Below are 24,333 nucleotides of genomic sequence, written 5' to 3' on the forward strand. Positions count from 1 at the left end.
TAACAGCCAGGTAAACTCAGTTTGTCAGGTGTACTGGGCAAAGAGATTTAGGTTAAAGCATTCTCCAATCACTGCTACGTGTCTTTGTATTTTGAAGTCTGATTAAAAAAGAAAAAAGACATTTCAGAATATGAGAGGACTCTGTTTTTTTTATTATTATTTTTTCTTTAGAAAAAATAATGCTCTTTCATATATTCCCAGGAATAAGGAATAGTCGTTTTTTTTAATTCAGAATTCAGGTATTTACAAACTGCTCTGGGCTAAGGTTAGATATAAGAGATTTATTCCCTAAAGAACTAACTCATTTAACATGTCTCTTTGTAAAATTATATGAAGGCAAAAGTAAAACCTCAGAAACAAGCAGAGTAAAAAAGGTAGCCCTTCATAATGTGACAGTGTTGAAATACAAAACAAACTAACCACTTTCCATGTTTCTTTTTCTTGTGGTCATGTAACAGAATATGAGACTTTATTTTTAAAACATGCAAGCTCCTATTAACCTGTCAGTCACTTCTATGTATTGTATCATGTTCACAAATAATATCATGCAATACTCTCACTCTGTAAAATACTGGCATAAAAAAAGAAATGTAGCAAGGAGGAGGCAGCATTTTTCAGCTAAACTGGCCATCCAATTAGAATTCATAATCCTAAATTTTAGAGAGATGAATGAGCACCCCAACATTTCTGTTACTCCTCCTAATCCCCGTCAGGTCTTGAATCTGTTGACGAAGTCCAAACAGCCACTTCTTTCAGCCTGACCCCCTTCCCTTGCTATTGCTGGCTCTCATTCAAGTCAGGATCACATTTATCTCGGTAATATACACCTAATAAATCTTCTCCAACTCAGTTTGTTCTTGCTGGCAAGAAAGCTAGCTTCCCCCTCCACTTCTCTCCTCTTTCCTCATTATGGGTGTTGACACTCCAGCAAGTTACTTAAGGTGCTCTTAAGTAACTGTCTGCATGTACCCATCTCCCAGTAAAAGGTAAGGTAATTGCTGCTGTAAATTGGTTTTCAGTTACAATAAGCAAGAGCATGGGCATGGACAATGAAAGAAGCAGGCAAATTATCAATCTGCAAGGGGGTTTTCATTAGGCATAAATAATAATAATCTCATACAGCACTTTCCACAGTACATCTAGAACACTTTGCAAAAGAGGCATGTATTATTCTCCCTAATTTATCTAGGAAAAAATGAAATATGAGAATGTATAGACCAAGGCTGCCTGATACATTAAAGCAAGACTGGAGATAGGTATTCTGGGTCTCAGTCTAGTGTGCTGTCAAGAACAGGACCAAGGATTATGAATCTATCCTGACTTTCACTGGGCCTCACTTTGCTCACTGGGCTTATTAACATGTGTTTTCCCTTTTCCCTCTCTCTGTAGTTTCTCATTACATTAACAATAGCTACCCACCATGCTGTAGTATCAAGTGGGTACCTCCCTTGATGAATACTGATGTGAAATTAGCCATCACAATATATGTGTTTCAGTTGCCGTAGTTATTGAACTTTATTGAGTCATGGGTTTAAAATGATTTCCTGAGTCCTGGAGATTCCCCAAGGCTAAAACAGCAAGTCTCTCACGTAATGGGTCAACTGGTCCAGGTGGATGCATGTGCTTATTTCCTCCAGAGGAAATAAGTTTAATGAATATAGAAGTCATTTAGCTAAAAACTCTTGGATCTCACAAGATAGGAGATGGAAGGAAGAAAAAATTTATTCCTGAAATTTTTCATTGTTCATAATTTTTTACTCACTATAATTAAAAATACACACACCCCCAACAAAAAAAAAATCAAACTTTCTTTCCTTCCCTTTTACTCCTTTTAACTCCAGCTGGGTGCTGCATGGCTGACACAATCAGTCCCAGGGCATCATGCTGAAAAGTAGCATCTCATGTGTATTATAACAACATAGCTGCTTCATAAACCAATTTTTTATCCACTGTTTTGGCATGTTTAAGGCATCAGTCTTTCAGTTTTCAACTACTTTAGTGGGCAACTTGCATCTTACATCTTGTTTTAATGAAGGTTATTGTCACTCTGTGAAAGCTGACCTTTTTTCTTCATCAGACTAGAGGTCATGCATGAACACAGAATATGGTTTAAAAAAAATGCATCTTACAACTGGAATGTCTTGGAAACTGGTGGTTTTAAAGGTGGAGGGTAAAAATCTATTTGCTTTAAAAATGAAAAAGGAAGATCTGTTTGATTTAGTAATGATATAGCTGCTGTCAAAAGAACACAGAGTGAAAACAAACGCATTGTTCTGAAAAACAAAAAAAAAAAAAGAAAAAAACCCCCCACATTTCCCAAGCAACACGAAGTTGAGATATATATATCTCCATTATACACCATCATCAAGTTGCTTATCTTTCGATCATTCTGTAATATATATTTTGAGTAAAAGCACCCTTTGTGCTGTCTTCCTCTCACACTTCATTGCACACCGTGAATTGTAAGCACAGAGGAAGAGAACCAGGGATGAGAACCCAGGCACTGATATTTCCTTTTCAGTGACCCACAGAGAAAGGAGAGGGGCCAGAGATGACTCCTGGTGCCATGGGGCTTTGCTGCCACATGGCCACCAAGGCAATTGCTACCACTAAACCTAGTGATGGTGCCTTGGCAGAGACAAACCTTCATTACAGATTTTGCTAATGTAGTGTAACAGTTGGTCCTCTGTAACGTGTATATCCACTAGATTTTGCTGACACAACCACTTCTACCACATATGTGCAGAGATTTTAGTCCTGATAATTTCAGGTTCAGATTTTTTGTTGTGAAGCAGTGATAAACTATGGATGCTGTCTTTAGCAGTAATAGTATAGTTATTCTGAATTTTTTTAAATATAGGGAAGAAGGACTTCTATGTGTCACAAGCCACACACTTACTCTGGATCATTTCTGAGCCTTCATCACAGGTTAGAAATCCTAACTACCCTCCGCCAGCACTTATTTCAGATAAGGTTTAGTTTACCTACTTTCCCTACTTTCTTGAAAGTTAAATTCAGTTGGTTATTTTTCCAAAGGTGAACCATCTTTTTAAGGTAAAAATATAGCTTTTAATTGAAGGGAAGGCAGAGACATTAACAGTAGAAAATTCTGCAGTCTTCAAAAAATAAACATTCATTCATGACAGTATCTAAACCACAACGTGGGAAAGATACCCTACATCTTTACCAATGTCTATAAACCAATAGTATTTCATGTAAGCTAAGGAGTTTACCCTTGGTGTTTAAAATACTTATTTAAAATACTTATTTTTTCTTCTCCTCCTATTTCAGTTGATCTGCATTTATATTTTACTGAATCGTATCTTTGTCAAGCAATTTAATCCATTTTTATTTCTTATTCTTTCATGCGTCCATAGAATAGAGCCTTTCTTAAATATAATGTGAACCTGATAATTTCCTTGCCAGCCTGAACTGTTGAACTCAGTGTTTGATGGCATTCAAAAGCAGGTGAAAGCTCACTTGCCTCTTGGTTTTAAATATTCAGTTATATGGATCACATAGAATAAGGTAAGGTTATTTTTTTTATGATAGTTTACTATTTAAAAAAGGAAAAAAGTCCCAACTGATGCTGCCTAGGATCAGCTACAAGAGTCTATTATACATGACAAGCTGGTAATATTTCTGATAGTGTTTATTTCTAAAGGAAGATCTCTAGAGCAGAGAGTCCATAAATTACAAGAATTAGAGCAGCATCTATGTTTGTACAATATAGTGACTTCACTATGTATTTTGTTAAAAGCTATTTTGGGTACATGCTTTCTTTCATTTTGTGATTCTTGAGTAGGTGAAACAACGTCTTTCCTTCTTTGTAAGTAAGGCGCTTACAGAGGTATCGCTTATCTCTGTGAAGTGATAGTGTAAACATCCTTTGTCAAGAGGCCAGAACAATTGCAGACTCCTTTAAATAATTACTTTCAGTAAAGTCGAGTGCTAGAAAATTAAAACTTAATTATTTCACTGACAATGGTTGGAACATAAAGGTCCTTTGGACTGTGGAAATAATACACACAAATATACCCCGCTCGACAATGAATCCAAGCCCAGAGCCAGAGGCCTGGAAACTCAGTCTAAAACGGCTCCACAGTCTATCATGCTGTTGCTAAAAGGATATTAATACTAGCATTTAGAACTGCAATCATGCATCTGACAATCCTGTGTTTGTACCAGCAGGTCAGTTGACTGATTGTGAATTGGGACTTCTCTGTGTACTGCACTATTTAGAAGAAAAAGGCTGACAGGAGTACAGTTAACCATTAAGGCATTTGGGCCTGGGAGGGAAAGCAGAGGACAATCAAGTCCTTATTATTAGATGCCTTTCTGGGAATCACTCCCTTATGCAGTTACAACAGAAGGAGAATTCACCTTTTAAAGTGAATAATCGTGCCTGTCGGGCAATCCTTTACAATTACTTTACCATCCAGTGAGAGCTCATTGATTGCATATAAGGATAACCACTCCACAGAAACAATCCTCTTAGGCAAGCTACCTCCAAAACCCTGTGTCTCAGTCAGGCAGCTGCTGGCTCTCTGAATAGCTAGAGAGATAAAGAAATAAAAATATTAAAGGCCAAAGCTTTACTGATTTCACAACACTCTTTAAAGCTGGATGAGTGATTACAGTGGTTGTAGCCTGTTAAACACCCATGCCTCAGGTGGAATGCTCCTCTGAGCACGTTTCATGGTGAATGTGAGACTGGTGCCTTGCTTCAGCTCCAAAAATACGCCTGCTTAAGCAGTCCTATAGAATTCCAAGTTAAAATGCAAGCCAGAGAGACTGTGTGTCTTTGAGGGTTGATAACAAACTAGAATCAAAGCCTTTCTCTTTTAGATTACCAGCAAGAATCTAATCCAGGTCAGTGACAATCTTGCAGCGTCTATTTAGCAATGATCCCAACAGACAGACTGCTCCATCACAAAAGTCACTGTTTCTGACATAGCTAGGGGACTCCACAAAGACTGAAACAGGTTGGAGATTCCTCCTTTACTGAAGCTAATTAGCTTTGCAAGCAGAATGGGAGAGCTGAACTGAACCACAAACATAGTGTTTCATTATCAGCATCATCATTCTTTTGCTGTTTTACAAAGTCAAAGAGGGGAGAATGATAACCCTTGATTTAATTAGTGAGAGCTTCCCATCTTCCCTGTCTGAGACACATTTGTCAAGTATTCCCTGATCTCGTCACTCACTCCTCTCAGAATCCTCAAGTAAAACTGACTTCAAATTCTTGGTTTGCAACTATCACACAACTCTCTCAATTTGGATTTTACTTCACTGTTGTGCACATCTCTCATTTTTAGATTTTTTTTTCAGTTCCCTTTCACAATGCCAAGCCCTCCAAACCCCTCCCATATTTTCTGCAAAGTAAAAGTCCATTCTCTCCTCCTTCAAAAGGTTCCGGTGGGTCCTGTACAAAAATTTCCTATACAGAGAAGCAGCCTAGGCAGTCTGTGTTTACAAGAACAAACCCTGATTTTTACTGAGGGTATTAACTTGACACTTGGTGGTCTTCTGGTTCCAGCATTATCATTGTGATGGAAATGCCTTTGTGCCAGTGTGTTTTGCTACATGTTCTGGGTAATTTTTTTTTTCCTTCCTTTTGAGGATGCTTATTGGAGAAACAACTTTTTTTTTTTTCTTTTCTGGAATTCAGACTCTGAAAATCACACACAATGTGCAACCAGCATATTTTATCTGATCATGTCTACTCTGTCACTAACTAGTCTACTAACTGCATGAAACTAAGAGCAATACAGACAGAAAGCCAATTAGACTGGGATTACTTTGGCTGTTCAACAGCTGGGGCGTAGCATATGTCTGTCTTCCCATGTTACAGTTAAGAATTAACATTTTGCGGGCCTGACCTATCTTGTAAACATATAGCCTTGTACCTTACAAGAAACATTAAAAAATGCAGGTAAATGTGGCTATGCCAAAAAGAGCATAAGCCAGGTTAGATATGGAGAGGTAATTAAGTGGGTAACATATGTAAAGTCAAGCTTGAAGATACAGTGCAGTTCCATCCTCTTCTGGGCTATTAAAGTAAATTAATGACCTAGAGCTCTGTAGGGGTTTCCAGAAACAACACTATAATGGCCAACTGGCCTCAGTTTGCAGCCTATAGAATGGGGAGATGTTTATTCTTCAGGAAATTGCCTGTTCAGACATCACATTATATATACTCTATATCTGTATTCACAGTGCACAAATGACAACTGAACCTTAGAATAACACCAGTGAGTATAAAATACAGTGTTGGCTTGGAAGAAAATGAACCAATCATAATCTTTGACAGGACCCAGATATTTTCAAATTTTCACAATACTCTTTTCCACGTTGATAGTTTGGCAGCTGCTCAAAAGTACCTGTTTTGTGCAATTTAAAAGTCCTGAACGTGAGTGTCAACCAAGCAATAAGCATTCAAACAATCTTTGGAAAATGTACAGGGGAGTAAGTGGTGTAGGGAGCAACTCCCAGGCATACAGCTATGAAGCCAGACTTGGCTTCACTATAGCCTTCACTATCTGCAAGACCTGCCTGCAGCTGTGCTGCGGTCCCCATAGCGAAAACGCTTGTTGTTTTCTGTCGAGGTCCAGACTGAGACTTTGATGGTGTCCAAGAATTTCTACCATTTCACAGCACCCTTCGACAGGCTGCCCGGAGAGGGAAGCACCGGCATCCTCTAGCCACCCTGCAGGGCTTGCTTCTGGCTGAAGGTTCAGCATCCCCCTGTCTTGTGCTGCCCAGGTCATCCCAAACCTCTCCAATTTTTAACACCAAGGAGCCACACTAGCACTCTTCTCTACGTTTCCTGGAAAAAGTATTGAGAACTTTGCTGACTGCTTTCTATAAACATCACAATTGGCTAAATGGCCACCGCAATAGCCGATAGCCAGTAAAAATCAAAGGAGCAAAGGGCAGAGAAGCCTTTAAGTCGTCTTTGACGGCACTACCTTTGGTTTGTGAAGTTTCCCTGAGCTCCCCAGACGTGCAACGGGGGAACGGGGCGCGCGCGTGTCACTTTTTCTTGCATTTACGGGTCGTGCCCAGACAGGAGCTCACTGGGGCCGCGTCCCTGCGCGCACAGGTCTCACCCAGCGCGGCGTGGACGCGGAGCGGGCCGGGGGCGGGGCGGCCCCGGGGGCGGGGGCGCCTGAAGGGGCCGGGCGGCCGCTCCGCTCCGCAGCTCCTCGGAGGTGTAGTCGGGAGACGCCGCCGCCGCTGCTCGGGCAGGCGGGGAGGCAGGGACCCAGCAAGCCAGTCCCGCAGGCAGCCCCGCGGACCCGCCGCGGCCGGCGAAGACCATGATCCTCACACGTAAGCTCGGGGATCCCCCGCTCTGCACATTTTGGGGGGGCGCCGGCTGCCCAACGCGGGCTCGGGGCGCATCGCGGGCAGCGTTGCCGGGACGTGCTTCAGGGGCAGCGCGATGAGGGTGTAAGGACGGGGGTCCCTCTTATGTTATCCCGCAGCGCTGGGAAGTCAGCGCTGGCAGGGGTGCGGCTGCCCCGTCCCGCCCCGCGGTGCGGAGCGTCCGCAGCCGCGAGTGTTCGCCCCCGCCGGCCTGTCCGTGTGTGCGGGGAGAGAAGCGGCGTCGGGGCGGAAGCAGCCCCAGGTGAGACGGGAGCGGCGGCCCGCTGCGGCTCTGCTCGGAAGCGCGGCCGAAAGGGTTAACACCGCAGGGGCTGGGGCGCGGGGCTGCCGCGGGCGCGGAGCGGCGCTCAGGTGCGGCTGCTCTCTGAAGGTCACCGTGGCGCATCTCTTTCTTTTTTGTTTTTTTTTTTTTTTTGGTTGGTTGGTTGGTTGGTTGGTTTTTTTTTCCCGTTCCCCCTTTTTTTTTCCCCATAATTTTTTTTCTCTCTTCTTTTTTTTATTTTTTTTTTTCCTTTTCCCTAATTGGGAGCTCTTGCGAAACGGGAACCATCCTTTTGAAGTTCTTCGTAATTAGCCCGATGTCCTCCAGGAGCCCGGTTGGCTCCCCCGTGCAGCGGTGGCCAGCCCTGATGTCACCCCCGGAGGCTTTGATCCCGGTGAAGGGGCAGCACCTCCTGCCAGCTGGGCTCCGCCCCCACAAGCCCATTCTCGAGGGAAACAGAAAGCCGATGCCGTTTTCAAGTCGGGCAGTTTTACATTCCGTGTCACCCTCCCCTTTATTGCAAACAACCACCAATTACTTACTTCCATCATAACTGTGAAGTTGTTGAGCAATGTGTGTTGGCATTAGCCTAATGAGCTCTGTTGTCAGTTGAGGGTACTTAGTATTGGTGCAACAATTTTTTATTTTTTTTTTTTTCCCCTCGTGTTCTCTTTGGGAAAATTTGAAGAAATTACTACTTTTAAACAATGTGTTTAACTGGGTCAGAAGTTAAATGGCTGATCTGTCAGAGTACTTAACACATCTAATTTGAAAGACTGGGGAATGCAATTTTATCTTAGCCATCAATTATAGATGCTTTTATTTTTTTTTACAGGAGTAAATGTGATCTATTTGAATTGCCCTGCCCTAATCAAGAAATTCCCAGCAGCAAATCAGTAACAATTCTGTGAGTCAGGTTAAGTTTTAAGGCTGTTTGTAGTGAACTTAAGGAAGATAATAGGCAGGCAGATTTCATATGAGCCTCTGAGTACAAATCTGTCAACAGCTCAATGCCAGACTGATTCAGCATCCATCTGGCAACCAGGCCATTGCTGGCTGACAGCACATGGAGTTGGTATTAGGCGTGTCTGTTGATTCCAGAGCTGTAGGCTGCTATCTTGTCTTCCAAGGTATCCTTACTGCTGTCCACTGGGCATCTTGCTTTGCATATCCAGTAGAAGCAACAACAACAACAACAACAAAAAAAAAAAAAAAAGGCTGAGATGGCCAGGAAGTGGGATGAATGTCTCTCAAGTGAATGTTTTTGAGTTAGTACTTCAGTTTGCTTGTGGTATCCTAATTAGGTCTGACATTCTTTGATTATATAATACAGTATATGGAAGAGAAGATGTAAATGAAAAGAATCTTCTCAAATAGGTATTTACAAATTCATAGAAATCAAAGCATTTGGAGCTGCGTTTTGGAACCTCTAGGACTTCCTGATCTCTTTATCTGCTTTTAAAATAATTGATTGTTAATTGATTTTGTTAATCAAAAGAAAGAGTAGATACATTGTTTTAAACACCACGGAGCTTAAATTTCATTCAGTTTCATTAAATTTCGTTTCTCATGGCGAGGCTTCGCGAACGAAGATTTGGGAAGGCTCTATCCCAAAATTTCGTTTCTAAGTGGTAGTTAAAAGCAAGAATGTATCATGTCATGTTTTTATTTGGGTTTTAATTCTCAGTTGTGTAGATTCATTCTAGGATTTTTAAGTCTTGAGTCAGGGTCTTCCCAGCTAGTTCTGCAGCTGCTCTTGCTGGGCCAGAGATCAAGACTGATGCTAGTCATGGAAACTCACAAGTGCCCTATGTATTTTGCCTCTGATGGGGGTAGGAAAAAGGTACTGTAGTTGTACTCATGCACTAAACTTGAATGTTTATATTAGGATTCCTAGAAGAAGCAGATGAGAGGTGGATTGGTTTTACTTTTCTGGTTATTCTGATTCATTACATTCTAGGCAGTGGTTTGTTTGAGGCATGTGAATTTATGAGTTCTTCAAATATTTAGAGATGCAGTTTGCACTATAAAGTTTTTTCTAGACAAAATACCACAGTATGTTATGTTTGGCCTTCTTGAGAGATTCAAACTTCTCTTCCAATTCCCCTCTGATTGAAGTTGTGCTATTGGCTTCAGCATAAACACAACTGCACCCTTGACTGCTTAAAAGGAGACAGAGGAAGAGAACTCATGTGCTTAACAGGATGGTCCTGTACTGTAAACAAGCGCTTTTCATGCTTAACTATCCTTCCTAGCGACAGGAAGAAGGAAATGAGGCTATGCAAAAGGACCCTGACACATTTCAGACAATGCCAGACCCACCCTAGCATTCATACAGTATAGCCAGAAGACTTGGGGAAATAAAAATAACTTCAGATGTTTCCCCTTCCTTCTTGTGCATGTTATAGAAATACGGCAATCAAATGATCTGCAGTTCACAGAAAATTTGCTGGTTTGATCTCCACTAAGTAAAGAGATGATGCCCCTGTATAATTTATATATATTCTTTGGGCGTCACATTGTTCTGCTTACAGTCTGAACCTTGGTGTTTCAAGGTGAATTAATTACAAAAAACTATATCCTCTCTAGTGATGTAATAAGTGTAGATATCCAGTAATTTTGGTAATTTCAGCAATTCCAGTTACATTTCTTGCTTGTATTTAAGTGATCAGTAATTCTGTCTGGTTCAGGGTATCAGATTTATCTTGAGTGTATTTGACTTCCAAATGTTTTGCCAAGTTGTTTTCTTTTTTCCCCCCCTTTTTATTTTCTCTTCTATTTTCACCTCTTCTCCTGTTTTAAGGAAAAAACAAATTCTGTCTTCCAGCAGTGATGAGCAAGTCTCATGAAAGGGGTGCAGGACTGGCCTGTGATTGGAACTTTCTGGTTCTTTTCACTGGACGCTTATTCTGCCATCCTTGCTGACAGTGCTGCCCTATCCCACATAGCATACCTTTGAAATCAGTAGGTCTGCTAGTACAGTGTAGTGTTGACATAACTGGCAAAAGCAAAAGAGAGTCAAGAATGACTTAACCAGCTAGCTTTAATTCATTGAGTTTCTTTATCTGAAAGTTACAGGTAATACTAATACCATTCTGAAGTACTCTGGTGTCTTTAGAAGAGTATGATAAGCATTTTTATTTGTTAGGACGAATATTCTTTCAAATATTGTCTAGTATTTGATTCCCTTGGGAAGGACTGTGCTAGATGAGACAGGATCAGGAAAAGATGTTATCTGGTCTCTCTTCTAATGAAGACACAATATGATGGCTCACTTATTTCTGGGAGTTTTTAAAAAGTTCATAATGGTGCAGAATTCCTTAGATTTAGGTTTAAATATATCTGTTTTACATTTGTCTAAATCTCTCCATTCAAATGGAGTAGTCTGTGCTAAGAATAATTTCTGAGAAGGTGCATGAAAGACATTTGCTGAAGCCAGTGGTGGACTGTTTGACCTTCTCAGACTTGTTCTTGTAATTTACTGAAGATTCAGGATTAAGAAAAACACACACACACACACACACACACACGTCCCCTGCATTTTTGCATTTTGGGGATGTTCTCTCTGTGACCCTGTGGACCCACAGAAGTGGATGTTCTCCTGGCCACCCTTCCTTCTGTTCTCTGTGGGTGTCTCTGAGAACAGATTTCCTGTGCATATAAGATACAAGAAACTTTCCTGTGTAAAGCTTCATTATGTGTTTTAACTTCCCTTCTTCCATACATACAAGGTGTGACCATTAGATCAAGTACTGAAAAAAGCATTTTCAAGTATGGAATATCACAGACAGAATACTGTAACTGCCTGTAATATCTGGAAACAGGAAGTTCATAGTAATATGTGCTTTGGGAAAATCTATGTTTATGTCTTTAATTCCACATTAGGGAAAGAGGCATTAGTCTGGAATGCAAGCAGCTGTATGCTGGGCTGTTTCACTGCCACTGGTATTTTGTGTCTAGAGTTGTATCATCCACACAGGATGCAGTTTGGGACTGGGTCATCGATGAGATTGGCTATAAATGGTTATAAGGTAAAGGTAGGCATTCTTCCATACAGTTGTTCCTACGTGCATGTGTGGATGGTTTTGAGGCTGAGTCTTCACAAGCTTGAAGAAGCTTCTACTGTCTGTAGAAAATCTATTTTCTTTTGTATAAACCATTGAGACAGTTCAGATCAGTTCTTATACCACTGTTATTTCCTAGATCTGAACAGGTAACCCACATTTTGTGCTTTTTTTTATGAAGTGTCTGTCATGCTGGGCTTACTCACTTTTGCCTCCCTTCAGAGCTCTATGAGCCTTTGTGTTGAGCTTTGCGTACATACAGTGTGCAAGTTTACTAACTTGAAGACAGGGTGCAATGGGAGGATATTAATGCTGGGCTTAGGAGTAGCAATGGTTAATGTTTGCCCTTCAGTATGTTCTCAAAGGTCATACTAACCAAGTCATTTCTGAGAGAAGAAAAGGTTAAAGTCATCTTCTGTTTTGCAGTCTTTGTAGGAGGATTCGTTTCTCACTCTGGAATCTGTCAACATGACCTCCATCAGAGGATTTGGCTAACTGCTTTCTCTACCCCAAATAATCCTCCTCCAAGACCACCCTGTGTTAATCGGGCCAGATAAATAACCCACGTGCCCAATTATTTCTTAAGGGTTTTTTAAGTCACTTGACATCTTGTTCCTCTTCATCTGTGAACCTTCTTAAAAACAAATGGGAGAAGACTACCTTTAATCTCTAAAAAGAGTTATTTGTCAAGAAAACAACTGCATGAAGCTTTAGTTTTCTGATTAAACAAAGTTAGTTTTTAACTTTAGATCACACTGTTTTTTAAATTACTTTCTTAATTCTCCTGTATATGCTCAAAATTGGAAAAAAAACCCAATTTAGGAGTAAATAATAAACTTGGTTTATGGTATAAACCAGGAGTTGTGATGATTCTTTTGTGTCTTGACAGAGAGATGGGGAATATCCTTTATTCCAGTAACCCTGTATTAGATCCTGAAATGGTGTTGATTTGGCTTTTCAGAGCACATCAGTTGCTCCAGGTCCTCTTGACAGAGGGGAGGAGAGGACCTCTTGCCAGCCAGGGTATGCTCTGGGGGTGGTGGTTGTGCCCTCTGCCCTTCTGCCAAGGGCACTGTCCTGTGTGCTCTGATGAAAACCTGGACTTCTCCTCATGCTAAAAATAATGAGAACTGTGAAACTGACCCTATTTATTCCTGAAAAGAGTATTGGTGGGTTTTAGAGACCCATGGCTTCATGTTGGGAAAGTCCTACTTAAGTCCTCTGAAATATAGGAGGGCTCCCATTGATGTCAACGAGTGTTGGCTCAATCCCTAAACATTTTAAATATTTTGAACAAATGCTGTTTCTTTTTTTTAAGTTTTAAGCTGAAAAACTTTTTAGTGATTTTGATATGCTGGAGACTATGAACAGGATGTTGAAGTTTAATAATTAGATTTTCACCCACAAAAGCAGTATTGTGTTTCGTGTGTTAGCCAAGAGCATTGGTGAGCAATTAAAACTACTATATTCTGTAATCTGGTATAGTTGGTAGGGAGGGAAATTGCATACAGACAACATACACCTATGCAGATATTTTGGAAACTGGTCACTTTTTTTTTAATTTTTATTTTATTTAGCTTTCATCAATAAGGGAATAAACAAACTTAAATCCCCATCAGTGGAAGTAAGCCATTTGCTCTCTCCAAAAGCTCCACTGACAACAACAACAACATCAACAAAGGGGTTCAAGCTTCCTGCTTTTTTTTTAGCGAACACATCAATATATGACCTTAAACATGTGTTTCCTTACTTCTTCTTCATCTCTTCCCACACAAATTCCAAACATACTCTATTTCTTCTCCCAGTGTCCTGTGGTTTATACATAACATCAGCAGCATAGTTACTGTCTTGCTGCAAGGCTCAGTAACTTGAAAAGCAAGTCCCATGTTCAACCCAAAGTCAGCAGGAACACTAGGAGAGTATTTTTTTCATCATATAGTTGAGAAATATCTGAGTAACATTCATCACCACCACCTATTTATAGGGTTTTATTACTAGAAAGCAGTATATGTATTTGGTGTTGTGTATGGTTTCCTTCAAGAACTTGTGGGTTCCCCTCCTCCCACCCCCACAAAAATTCTTAGTAAGAAAGATTTCCTTAAAATTGCACTTGCATCCATATTGACTTGAATTCATTGTTGAGACAGGCAGTGATAAGTGGAGATCCCAGCATGTATTGTTTGACTGTACCAGGTAAATTGAAGCATAGTGAAATACAGGAGCACATCGAAAAAGGCAGCTGCTGTTGCAGAATTTAAGTTGCACTTTGAAGGTGAAAGGAGAAAAGTGACTTGGGAAGGTTGTTAGCTTTCATTTAAAAACCTGCAAGCTTGTAATCAGCTCAAAAGCTGTACTTCATATTCTCTTGATCTCCCTGGTTCTTCTAGAAATGCATCATTGATGGGCTGAATGTGTCAGACTATTATTTTAGAACAGTTGTATAAGATTAGGTTGTTCTCTTACAATTGGGAGAAATTCCAAATGAGTTAGAAATTTGGCAAGAGCTTTTTATGGGATTTTCAGAATGCTCTAGCTTTTAGTAGTTGAACATTTATTGACAAGCTTCGCAAGTTTCAGTGTTTGAGAGCATTATCCTTATAAAATGCAGTTCTTCCCTAACTACATTTTTGCTTTCTTTAGTCCTTGTTATGTGCTGCTTTTTTGAAAGATGCGGAGCAGAAAGTTAATGACACTGCCTAAGGAATATTTAATGATGTAAGTTTGAGAAAAAACAGACTTATGAAAAGGAATTTAATTATTTTCAAGCAACAGTTGCATATCTTCAAAGTGAAAACCATCTGAGGCCATGGACACTTAGCAGGCTAACTCTTAGGAAGTCAGTCATACTGTCCCAGCTTTAAAGGGCTGCAGGCATATGGCATTACACAAAACTGATTTATCATTTTCAGTGCCTGGCCTGCTCGTTTGTAGACAGCTACCGCAGTGCAGTTATTTCCCCAGTTTGTCTCAGATTTCACATCCATGTTCATGTATCTATAGACTGAGTGGTTGTATAGTGTGATCAGGTCTGGTGTTGGGACTGCAATTCACATGACAGGAATGCAATTCGACACTAGGAAGAACGATTGCTTGTACTTGGACAGGGGAATTCTATCCAGAGAAAAGTATTTCTCATATATACCACAGCTGGTCTTAAAAAATATGATCCTGAATGATCTCAAGCTCCCCAGTAGCTGAAGACAGTGTTTTGGAGTGGAAAACAAATTTTGTAAAGCACCAGAAATTTCAGAGGGACTTGATATGTAGGGAGAGGTAATTTCTGATACAGACAGAAAAAGAGGATGAGCTTCTGAGCATACAAGCCCTTTTGCAGCCATTAAACTGGAGCATCAGTCCTGGACAGGGAAGAAACTTTTTTGCTCTATGTGCTCCAGGTGCTCCTCTGTTCCTTAGAAAACGTGCAGATAGTTTATGGAGTTTTAGGCACTAAAATAAAGAGCAAGTGTATTCATCTCCAGCATTCATGATCTGAAATCATATTCTCTGCACTGCATGGGAGAGACTGTCCCTCAAGCTAATTCAGGAAGATGATTTTGTGTTCAATTTTTACAATTTTTTTCTCTATTCTGAAAGAAAAGTCAAATAATAAATTTCAACTAGAATAACTTGGTTTAAAATCAAGTCCAAGATGAAATTAAGAAGCTCAAACAAACCAGTTGTTATGTATAACATTGCAGTGAAACTTCAGAAGTCAAGCCCATTTTTTTGTGAAATTTTATTTTAACAGCGTAGGTTTGACCAGTGTCACTACAGATTTTTACAATCTGCTCTCTTAACAGAGCCAAAAGGTGAGATGAGTAGAACTGATGTGTGGAGGTGCTAATATGGTTGTAAAGGTGTCTGAGTTGAGGCAAGAGGAAACCATCTGCTTGGAACTGTTCGTAAGATGTTTAGCACTTAGGTGAAAATTGAGTCAGTGCATGACTGTACAAAGATACATCTGTTTTTCACCTTGTCCTGAAGCCCCTGAGAGAGCTAGTGCTTAAATTGCTTGTTATTTCATGGAAGCAAAAAGAAAGGAAGAATGAAAGTACGTGATGTTGCTGTTCCTAACTACACTGCTATGATGACTTTTTTTCTGAAAGAAAATTATTGCAGCATCACACTGTGTGGTTTTTATTTTCTATAGGAGGAAAGGTATCATCAAACAAAAGACTATAGACATCTTAGAGCTATCCCTTCTGCAACTGCAGTGTAAAACAAGGTGTGAATTATTTTTGCTCTGAAGGTTTAAACTTGCAAACTTGCAGGGCCAGAAACCAAGATTATCCAAAGTTTAACAAAAAGCAAGTTAGACTTTTCCATTTTCACTTCCCAGTCTGGGGAGAACTGGGTCCTCCTAATCCCCCTGGAAGTGGGTAAATAAGCACTACTGGTTCCCAACCATACACAAAAGGAACTCCTACCCTTGATTTGAGCATGGAGGCTTGCTTTGTGAAATGGACTAACAAATAAAGCTGTTTCCAATAAAAATTTCCTGTTTCCTCTTTAACACATTTGCCTGCTGTTTGCTTAAACGACATCAAGAATAAAGACTTCATTGTACTCCTTTTTGGGTTTTGGGGGGTTTAGGTGGGGGGTTTTTTTGTTTGTTTTGTTTTACTTTCTAAGAGATTTTTTTGTGTATCAGGACATTTAAAAATAATAGCGCAATTTCTTTCTTGCCAGTGGTTCTTTGTACCAGAACCTCCTGCTGCTGGGGGAGGGCACAGGATGCACATCTGAAAAGCTGCACATACATTTCTTGCTTGGAATGTATACCGAATTGTAGTTTATTGTAAAGGTTTTAACTGGCAAGGATGTTTGATTTAGAAAGGAAGTGGCACTGCAGGAATGGAGTGGGAAGGAGGGAGTGAGACTAGTCCTTTGCCTGCAGCTACTTGTATCAGTTCAGCTGCCAGGCCTTCATTGGAAATTGCTTTGCATATTGTGGCAGATTATTGGAGCTGACGTAGAGCTTCATGAAAATGGGTTGGAAAGCAGTGCAGAGTTCCTCTGCAAGCTCTCTCTCCTCCTCCTGGCTATCAGCTGGCCCCAACCAAGCAGATCCTGTGCTTGACAGTGACTTCATAGCTCAGATAATGATCTGTAACCTAGGTCCCCTGGGAGACTGAACAAAGGTTTCTTGATGCTCTGACCCTTCTAAAACCTTTTAGAAATAGCTGAAAAATCTGATTTTGGAAGGTCTATTCTTCTCTCTTTTGTCCCTTATTATCTTGATTGCCATTGGTTAGGATGACAAAGACTTGCACATATTCTCATGTCCACCTGGATACGAAACTGTGGCAATTTGCAAACCAGGAGTCTCAGGGCTAATGCTCCTGAGCTGAAAACTGGTATTTGGAAATTGTAGGAATGAGCTTCTCCCTCTAAGGTAGTTTAAATGATTTGACTAGAACCTCAGATTTAACCAATGTATTTTATTCTCAAAGGCAGGTTCCAGCTAAGTTGCAGTAATTAATTTTTTACCTATACAAGCTCTCAGCTGTTTAAATTTGTATCCCTTACGTGAGGAAGCTTGATCAGTGTACGTGGCTTTCAGTGCAGCCTAATCAGCACACCCTGGCCTTGATTCTCACTCTGGCTATATTTTGATCTGCCTGAATTTCACATACATACACAGTTTTGTTCTTACTCTGGCTCATCACTAGCCAACTAGGTTGAAATGGGGAAGCTGGGTTGAAAAATTACCTTTCCGTATGTCTGATCACACTGCACAGGTACAGTCTAGGAGCCAACTGAGTTTAGCCAACTGGAGTTGAACAAAGGAGCTACTCTTTTACATCCCATCCCCACTCTGTCACCCCTGTCATGTCTCTCTCTTACATATACTTTGTGTGGATGGAGATGACACAGAGAGAGCCCTGACTTCAGGGGACTCCTTGGCTCCTTATTCAAGACAATACTCCAAACCCCTCACCCTTCCAAGGACTTACAACAGGACCCAGGTGCTAGAGCCCTGGCTATGAAAATGGGGCAAATATGGCTTTTAAACCCTTGGTGCTGTCTTGTACCCAGCCCTAAGTATTTACCTAGCCTAATCGATGAACAGGTCCACTGTGTTTTATTATTCTCTGGAATTCTTGTGGCCAAATAGGAAAAACCCTGGTGTTTCATTGCTTAGGTAGACTTCTTGGGGGATTCTCAAAGGTATTTTGAAGGCAAATATGCTCCGAAAATCCCAAAGGCACCTGACACCTGGGTGCCCATAAAATGTAACTTCCACATAACTTGTGTATATATTTGCAGAAAAGATACACAAAGCTTCTAAAGAGAATGTTAAAAAAGTCTGATAAATGCATATTCATAATTTTCTAGCTCTAGAAATATTTTATAGGTCATACACCTAGGTTGCTCAGTAAAAGACCTGTGAACAAATATTTAAACACATTGAAGAGCCCCTGTAGTAGTAAGGAATCAATGCTTTTTTCAGTTCACTACAAGCACGTACTTCCACTTTTAAGTATATTCTAGTTATTTGGGATAATTTTTCTTTCTAGTTTTAAATCGAGTAAAATTCTCATTCAGTCCTGCAGGATGTGACCTATAAGATATTGCATTTTATCTTAAGTACTCTTAAAAATTTATTGCAGATTTTTTGCTTTGCTACTTTAGTTGCTTCTGAGATATTATTATCATGTTGTTTGTTCTTGCTTTAGTAGGATAAGTTTTAAAGATATTTTAGAATTTTTTTTATCTTCTTTATTAAACTTCCAATATGTTTTCTTAGGGTAATGAAATTAAAATACTACTTGAAGCAAAACTTTACAATTGCTTGCAACTGGAATTGAAGAATGCCTTTCCTTAATCAGTAGCTAAGTCAATATGTCTGTACGTGCTTGTTCTCATGTGGTCCCATAACTCAAAGGTGAAGCAAATAGAAGTTGCTCAAATGTGTACTTGTCCTGACTTCAACAAGAGTGGGTTTTTAGATGTTTATTTATCTGGAATGTTGTGTTTTGGCTCACTTTAACCCCTTGGTTTGTTTTAGCAAAGTAGTCTGGCAAAGCACAAATATTTTAACACTATTGTAGCAATTTGTAAAATTAGAAGGGGATTGCCATCATTTTGGAGATGCTAAAAGTTGCCTGCCATTTCTTCCAATTTTGTGTACCTATATCTCACTGGGAATATTTTATAGTGTGACAAAATCTTGAGATACTTTACTTGTGTTTGGTTCTTCAGTGCCCTGTATGTAGTAACCTGTATTCTGAGCAATTCTAAGCAAACTCTTTGCACATGGTTTCTCCAGCAGGTAGCTATATATCTTCTCCAAGTAGGTGGCAAAATTGTGTACTGAGTTGTACATAATGAAGCTTTTCTTTTCTGGTCCATCAAGAACAGTGAATATAATCAAAGCCAGACAAACCTTAATAGCTCCTGATTGGTCATTGTCTGTTTGATCAGTTCTAAGCAGGGAGCTAAATTCCCAGTAGAACTTCCTTGAATTTTTAGAACAAAATTAGTCCAATCCATTTCTTCAGCAATTGGAGAATACCCTAAATACCTTTTATATTTTCCTAGTTTGAGCTAATGGGATAACATATTCTTTATTGCTACTTGTAGTAGGTAACAAATGAATTTGTGTGTAATTTATTCAAAGACTAATATAACCCATGTTCAGAATGTTTCCTTTCTTTCAGTGTCATGTATATGTATGTGAATAATTTCATTCTGCGGCATGCTGTTTTGGGCAGTGTCAGGGAAAGTTTCCTGTAATATACCAAGTAATTCATAAATGCCTTGAAGACCTCCAGTGAAACTAGGTTCTTGTTGGGTAGTAAATATGTGCTCGAGTGATCTGCAGTACAGTGTGTCAGTTGTTCTTGGGCTTGAGTCTGTCAGTACTATCTACAAGGTGTTAAAGTGCACAGAATTGCAAGCTCTACTAGGAATTTCTATCAAGACAAAGTACTTGTGCCAAGAGGATCATAAGATTTGCTGAACAAATGCTGCTCGTGTTGGCTGCAGTGCTGGTTTCTCTAATGTTAGCAAAACCTGTATGGAATGATCCATAACTGTTGCAGTTTTCATTTGTGCCTGTTTCTCTAACAATTAAAATGATGAGCTGTTGATAAATGACTGCTGAAAACTAGTGACTTTGCAGAATCTAAGATATGTTTGATGGTAAGAAAAGCAAACTGAGATAAGCAAACCTGTGTCTATGTTCAAAGTTTCTGGATACTTTTGTGCTTATTTTGTAACAGGAATAGTAGAAGTGGTGGAGAGGAAGTTTTTGCTCTGCAGATGACTAATCAGAAGGTGTCTTATTTCTGTCGTCTTCCAGAAATCGAGGCCAAGGAAGCTTGTGACTGGCTGCGGGCTGCTGGGTTCCCGCAGTATGCGCAGCTTTATGAAGGTAGGCTTCTGAGCTTGCAAGTCAACCATCCCCTGGCCACTTTTGGACAGTAAGACATAATATTCACCAATAAATGAGGTTCAGGGGCACAACTGAAGTGCCAATACATAAGATGACTTATAGGGACTGGACTGCTCTCTGCTACCCACCACATGCATAGATGTACCAAACCTAATGAGACTCTGAAGCACTCTTGGAGTTTTAAATTTGTTTCAGGTTCCCGATTCAGTCTGAATCTTCCAAATGCCCTCATAGAACAAATATAAAGGTAAGCACTGTGGTACATTCCCTCTAGTTAAAACACAAATGAATGTAATCATCCACTGCTACAAGACCAGTCTTGGAGAAATACAAAAGCTGTGTCCAGCTCCACTGGCCAGCTCTCCTCATGGGGCAGTGATAGGAGATTCTGCGTATGCATAGGTGCATCTGTATGCCTCATGATTCCCAAGTCCTGTGTTTTTTTCCAAACAATTTGCTTTGGTGCTAGACACAGGCTCACTGTGAAGGGAAAAAGAACGTACGAGCTGCTGTTGCACAGATGTGCAGCTCCTCAGAGAGACTGCTGCCTTCTGCAGTCACTTGTCCTTCTGTAGGATGGATTCACTTTGCACGACTGCTCAATTAAAACTGTTGTCTTCACTGCCTCTAACCTACTAGGAATTTGCAGTTTTGGCATACAGTTCTCACACTCTGATGCAGAGTAACGTATGGAAGCTTGTTTTAAAGTGTAACATCCTTTTTATATATGTATACTATTTTTCAGAATTTGCCCCCCACACCATTTAAAATTATTTGCATTATAGTAAAATTATTATGCTCTCTTAACTGCCTCTTCATTTTTACAAAATAAACTCCAGCTGCTGCTTGTAAGAATGAGCATAGAAAGTTCATTATTTACAGTGAATAACTGTTGAAAATTACAGCAAATGCTGAGCTGACTTTCTTGAAAAATGATCTTGTTGAGCTTTGATTTGCAGCTGCATTGGCAATATGAGATGATAATAGCACTTTCAAAAGCAGTACTTGGCAAAACTTTTCTTCACCTCCAGAAATTAAATTTCCTTCTTCCTTTCTTCCTTTTTTCTCTTTTTTTTTTTTTTTTTTTTTGTGCTAATGTAGATGCAAAGATTTTCTTGGGATGCAGAGCTGGAAGTGTACTTCCACTCTTTGTTATAATTGGGAACAAAACTCTCAGCTGAGTATGGGGGCTTGTGAGTTTCTTATTATCCTGAGCTGTAAGTCCTGTAACAAATTACTTGCATTCAGAAAATATGTGGTTACCATTGTTCTACCTAGAGATTCAAAACTTATATGAAGTTTCTAACATATGACCATGTCCTGTCTAACATCAAAAGGATCACAGGAGTGAGAGAGAAGAGGTGAGAGCAAGGCCAGCCATATCCATTGAAAAGACAGCTGTCCTTACATGAAAACAATATACCATTGTCCTTTGCAAGCAGCAACAGCAACAACAAAACCAGCAACAGCATGGATTAAGACTTGTGCAGACTATCAAATTCTTCCAAGTTACCTCTCTCACTTAAGTTCTCCCATGTGTTTTCTTGTGGGCTTTCTAAGATGCTGACTTTCTCAGTGCAAAAACTTACATCAGCACTGCTGAAAAATACCAGTTGAATGCACTCACTCTCTTTACTTGCACTTTTGACATAAGATAGTGAAGGGGAAACTTATGAATCAATTGGGTATAGTACAACAGTTCTGAGAAGTTGCCTATATAGAGTGCTCCCACACAGTGCATATTTAAAATGGAGATTAATTGGTGAACCAGTTGCTTTGCTAAGACTGCAGTTTTCTGTAGAAAAGACAGAATTCCTTGCATTTTGCAGATTATTTCATAATTTGTTTATTCCTGAGGCAATTGTGGAAGCTGCAGATATTCCAGCCCTGGAAGTCTTCAAGACCAGATTGGATAGGTCTTCGAGCAACCTGGTCTAGTGGAAGGTGTCCCTGTCCATAGTAGGGGGCTTGGAACTAGATGAACTTTAAGGTCTCTTCCAACCCAAACCATTCTGTGAAAATCAGGACATAGAAATTCATTTGAGAGATTTTATGTTGGTGTAGAAAATACCTTTCTAGAAATTAACATCATTCTTATAATCATTCCAACTCCTTCTTTCCCAGTCTCTGGAAATTAAAAAATTTGTAGATAATTACTTGGACCAGGAAAATTGTATGCAACTGCAACAGTATATTCATAGACTGGCCTTGTATTTCTGTGGACCCTGAACAACCAGAGACTTTGGGTGGGAGTTTTAGCTGTGCAAGGAATGCCAGATCAGGACCTATATGACAGTCAGGAATCTGTGGAGGACAGTAAATAATATATATGTTGTTGCTGCTTCAGAGCTGTAGTAAATTTTCAGCTCTCTGCCAGCATTGTTTCATCCCCCTCACTCTCCTAGTTGTTTACCTAAATAATCTCCTAAGGAAAGGAGGTAGTATGGGCTCCACGCTGCTTGGCTCGCTTTCATTTCAATCCTTATCTCATTAATGTTGTAACAGTGTCAAACTTTTAAATAGCTTGATTAATAGCCAAGGAGATCAGGGTTGAGTTTTTTTCATTCTTTCACAGAGTTTTAGCATTTACTGACCTTTTTGTCTTTAATATGAGATATTAGTACTTTGATGGAGATTGCATATTTATTTTAAATAAAGCTAACCTGAGTTAGATTATACTTATGTTTGAAGCTTGGGTTTGCCTCTTTCCCTCCCACTGTTTCATCGCTGCTTTGCTCATTTTTCCTCCATTCTGTGTATAGACTTTCAGTTACCAAATCTTGTCAAAAATGTGTACGTGAAAAGGAAGCACCTCTGGCATTTGAGGTGATAGCATGTGTTTACCTAAGAAGTGCCAATCACTGGCATTTTGATGAGCTCAGCTGGAGGCAGCTGGTTGTTTGAAATAACATACCACTGGGAAAAAGTATCATTTTGATTCCATCTCTCTCCTTTCCTACAGATCTCCTTTTTCCAATTGACATCGCTCTAGTCAAGCGAGAGCATGACTTTCTGGACAGAGATGCTATTGAAGCATTATGCAGGTAGGTGAATAAAAATCACACTGCATTTTGAAACAAAACCCTTCCTGTGTAATAGAAAGTACCTAGAAAAAGCCCAGTAAAAAAGCATACAAAAGTATGTGGTTTTCTTGAGAATAATATATTGGGCTAAGTAATGTTTGGGAATCTTATTTAAAAGAAAGTTAGAAGGAGAGTGGCCAGAGTCTTCCTGACAGAGATTTCATAAGCATATTTTTTATTATTCTTCTTTGTTTGCTTCTAGTTCGCAAACTAGTTAGGCATGTGAAAGCAGAACTATAAAAAAAAAGCTATAGCCATCTGCACATACAACTGCAGCACCCGTTCCCACACAGGAATTGGGTTTTGGAAACAGTATTAGCCAAGTGATGCTGGTGCACTCTCCTTTCTTACATTGGTGAGCAGCTGTGTGTACAAACAATATTCTATGTATACAAAACCTCATGCTGGCTTCAGTGCATCACCTTGTATAATGCGGGTGTGACTGAAAGTGATAATGTAAGCCAATCTAATAATTTGTCACTGCTGCAAAGACTGGCCTACCCTTAGCCTCCCATTAACTTATCCTTGTTGTTTATAGGCTCCTTCCACAAACTTATTCACCCCACAAGAAGAGTCTTGATAGTCCTTTGCTGGGTTAGTAAATTAAGTCAGTGGAAAAGTATAATAAACTTCAGAGGAGGTGTGAAGGATGGGGCAGGGTCCCACAGCCAGCTGCAGGGGCAGAAGGGATGGGTAGAGAAAAAGAGGGAGGAAGACTTGCTGGTGTGTGGCAGGATGTTTTTTACAGAACCACAGCCTCAGCATTACTAGTTTTGTCATAAAAGTAATTACAATGTCTTCATCTGACATCATCTAACATTAACCCATCCATCAGTTATCTTCTGTAGAGCGAGTCTGCAATCTTAAATGGGAAAAAAAAAAAGCTTTAACTTTTCATGTCTCCTATTACCTAGAAATAAGTGCAGTTTTATGCCTCTGTCCTTCAGTATGGCAGCTTTCCAAACTGCCTGCAAAATGAATGCTTTTGGATACTGCATGCATGTTGTCTGCAACTCTAAATATCAGTAATTCTAATGAATTACAAAATCCTTTTAAGAACGGCTTTAAGTTTATAGTGCTCTCATGCCATCACTGCCATACTTGGAAGGGAAAGAGAGGGACTGGAATTTA

The 24,333-nt window shown here is 39.9% G+C and overlaps 1 protein-coding gene and 1 long non-coding RNA gene across 5 annotated transcripts in view; both read left to right on the plus strand.

Annotated features, from left to right (window-relative positions):
- Positions 1–24,333, plus strand: part of DLC1 (DLC1 Rho GTPase activating protein) — a 227,662-nt gene that overhangs the window by 181,538 nt on the left and 21,791 nt on the right. For all 4 annotated transcript variants that reach the window (XM_017837460.1, XM_017837386.1, XM_017837545.1 and 1 more), the window contains 2 exons: positions 20,027–20,098; positions 23,082–23,163. In XM_017837460.1, the coding sequence (XP_017692949.1) occupies positions 20,027–20,098; positions 23,082–23,163 (154 nt within the window). The remainder of the gene's footprint in view (positions 1–20,026; positions 20,099–23,081; positions 23,164–24,333) is intronic.
- Positions 7,229–12,506, plus strand: LOC108508703. The gene is made up of 3 exons (XR_001878480.1): positions 7,229–7,335; positions 8,490–8,561; positions 12,145–12,506. It is a non-coding gene; the product is annotated as an uncharacterized LOC108508703 (long non-coding RNA).

Source organism: Lepidothrix coronata, unplaced genomic scaffold (genome assembly GCF_001604755.1).
Source record: "Lepidothrix coronata isolate B3197 unplaced genomic scaffold, Lepidothrix_coronata-1.0 Scaffold0, whole genome shotgun sequence".
Lineage (NCBI taxonomy): Eukaryota > Metazoa > Chordata > Aves > Passeriformes > Pipridae > Lepidothrix > Lepidothrix coronata.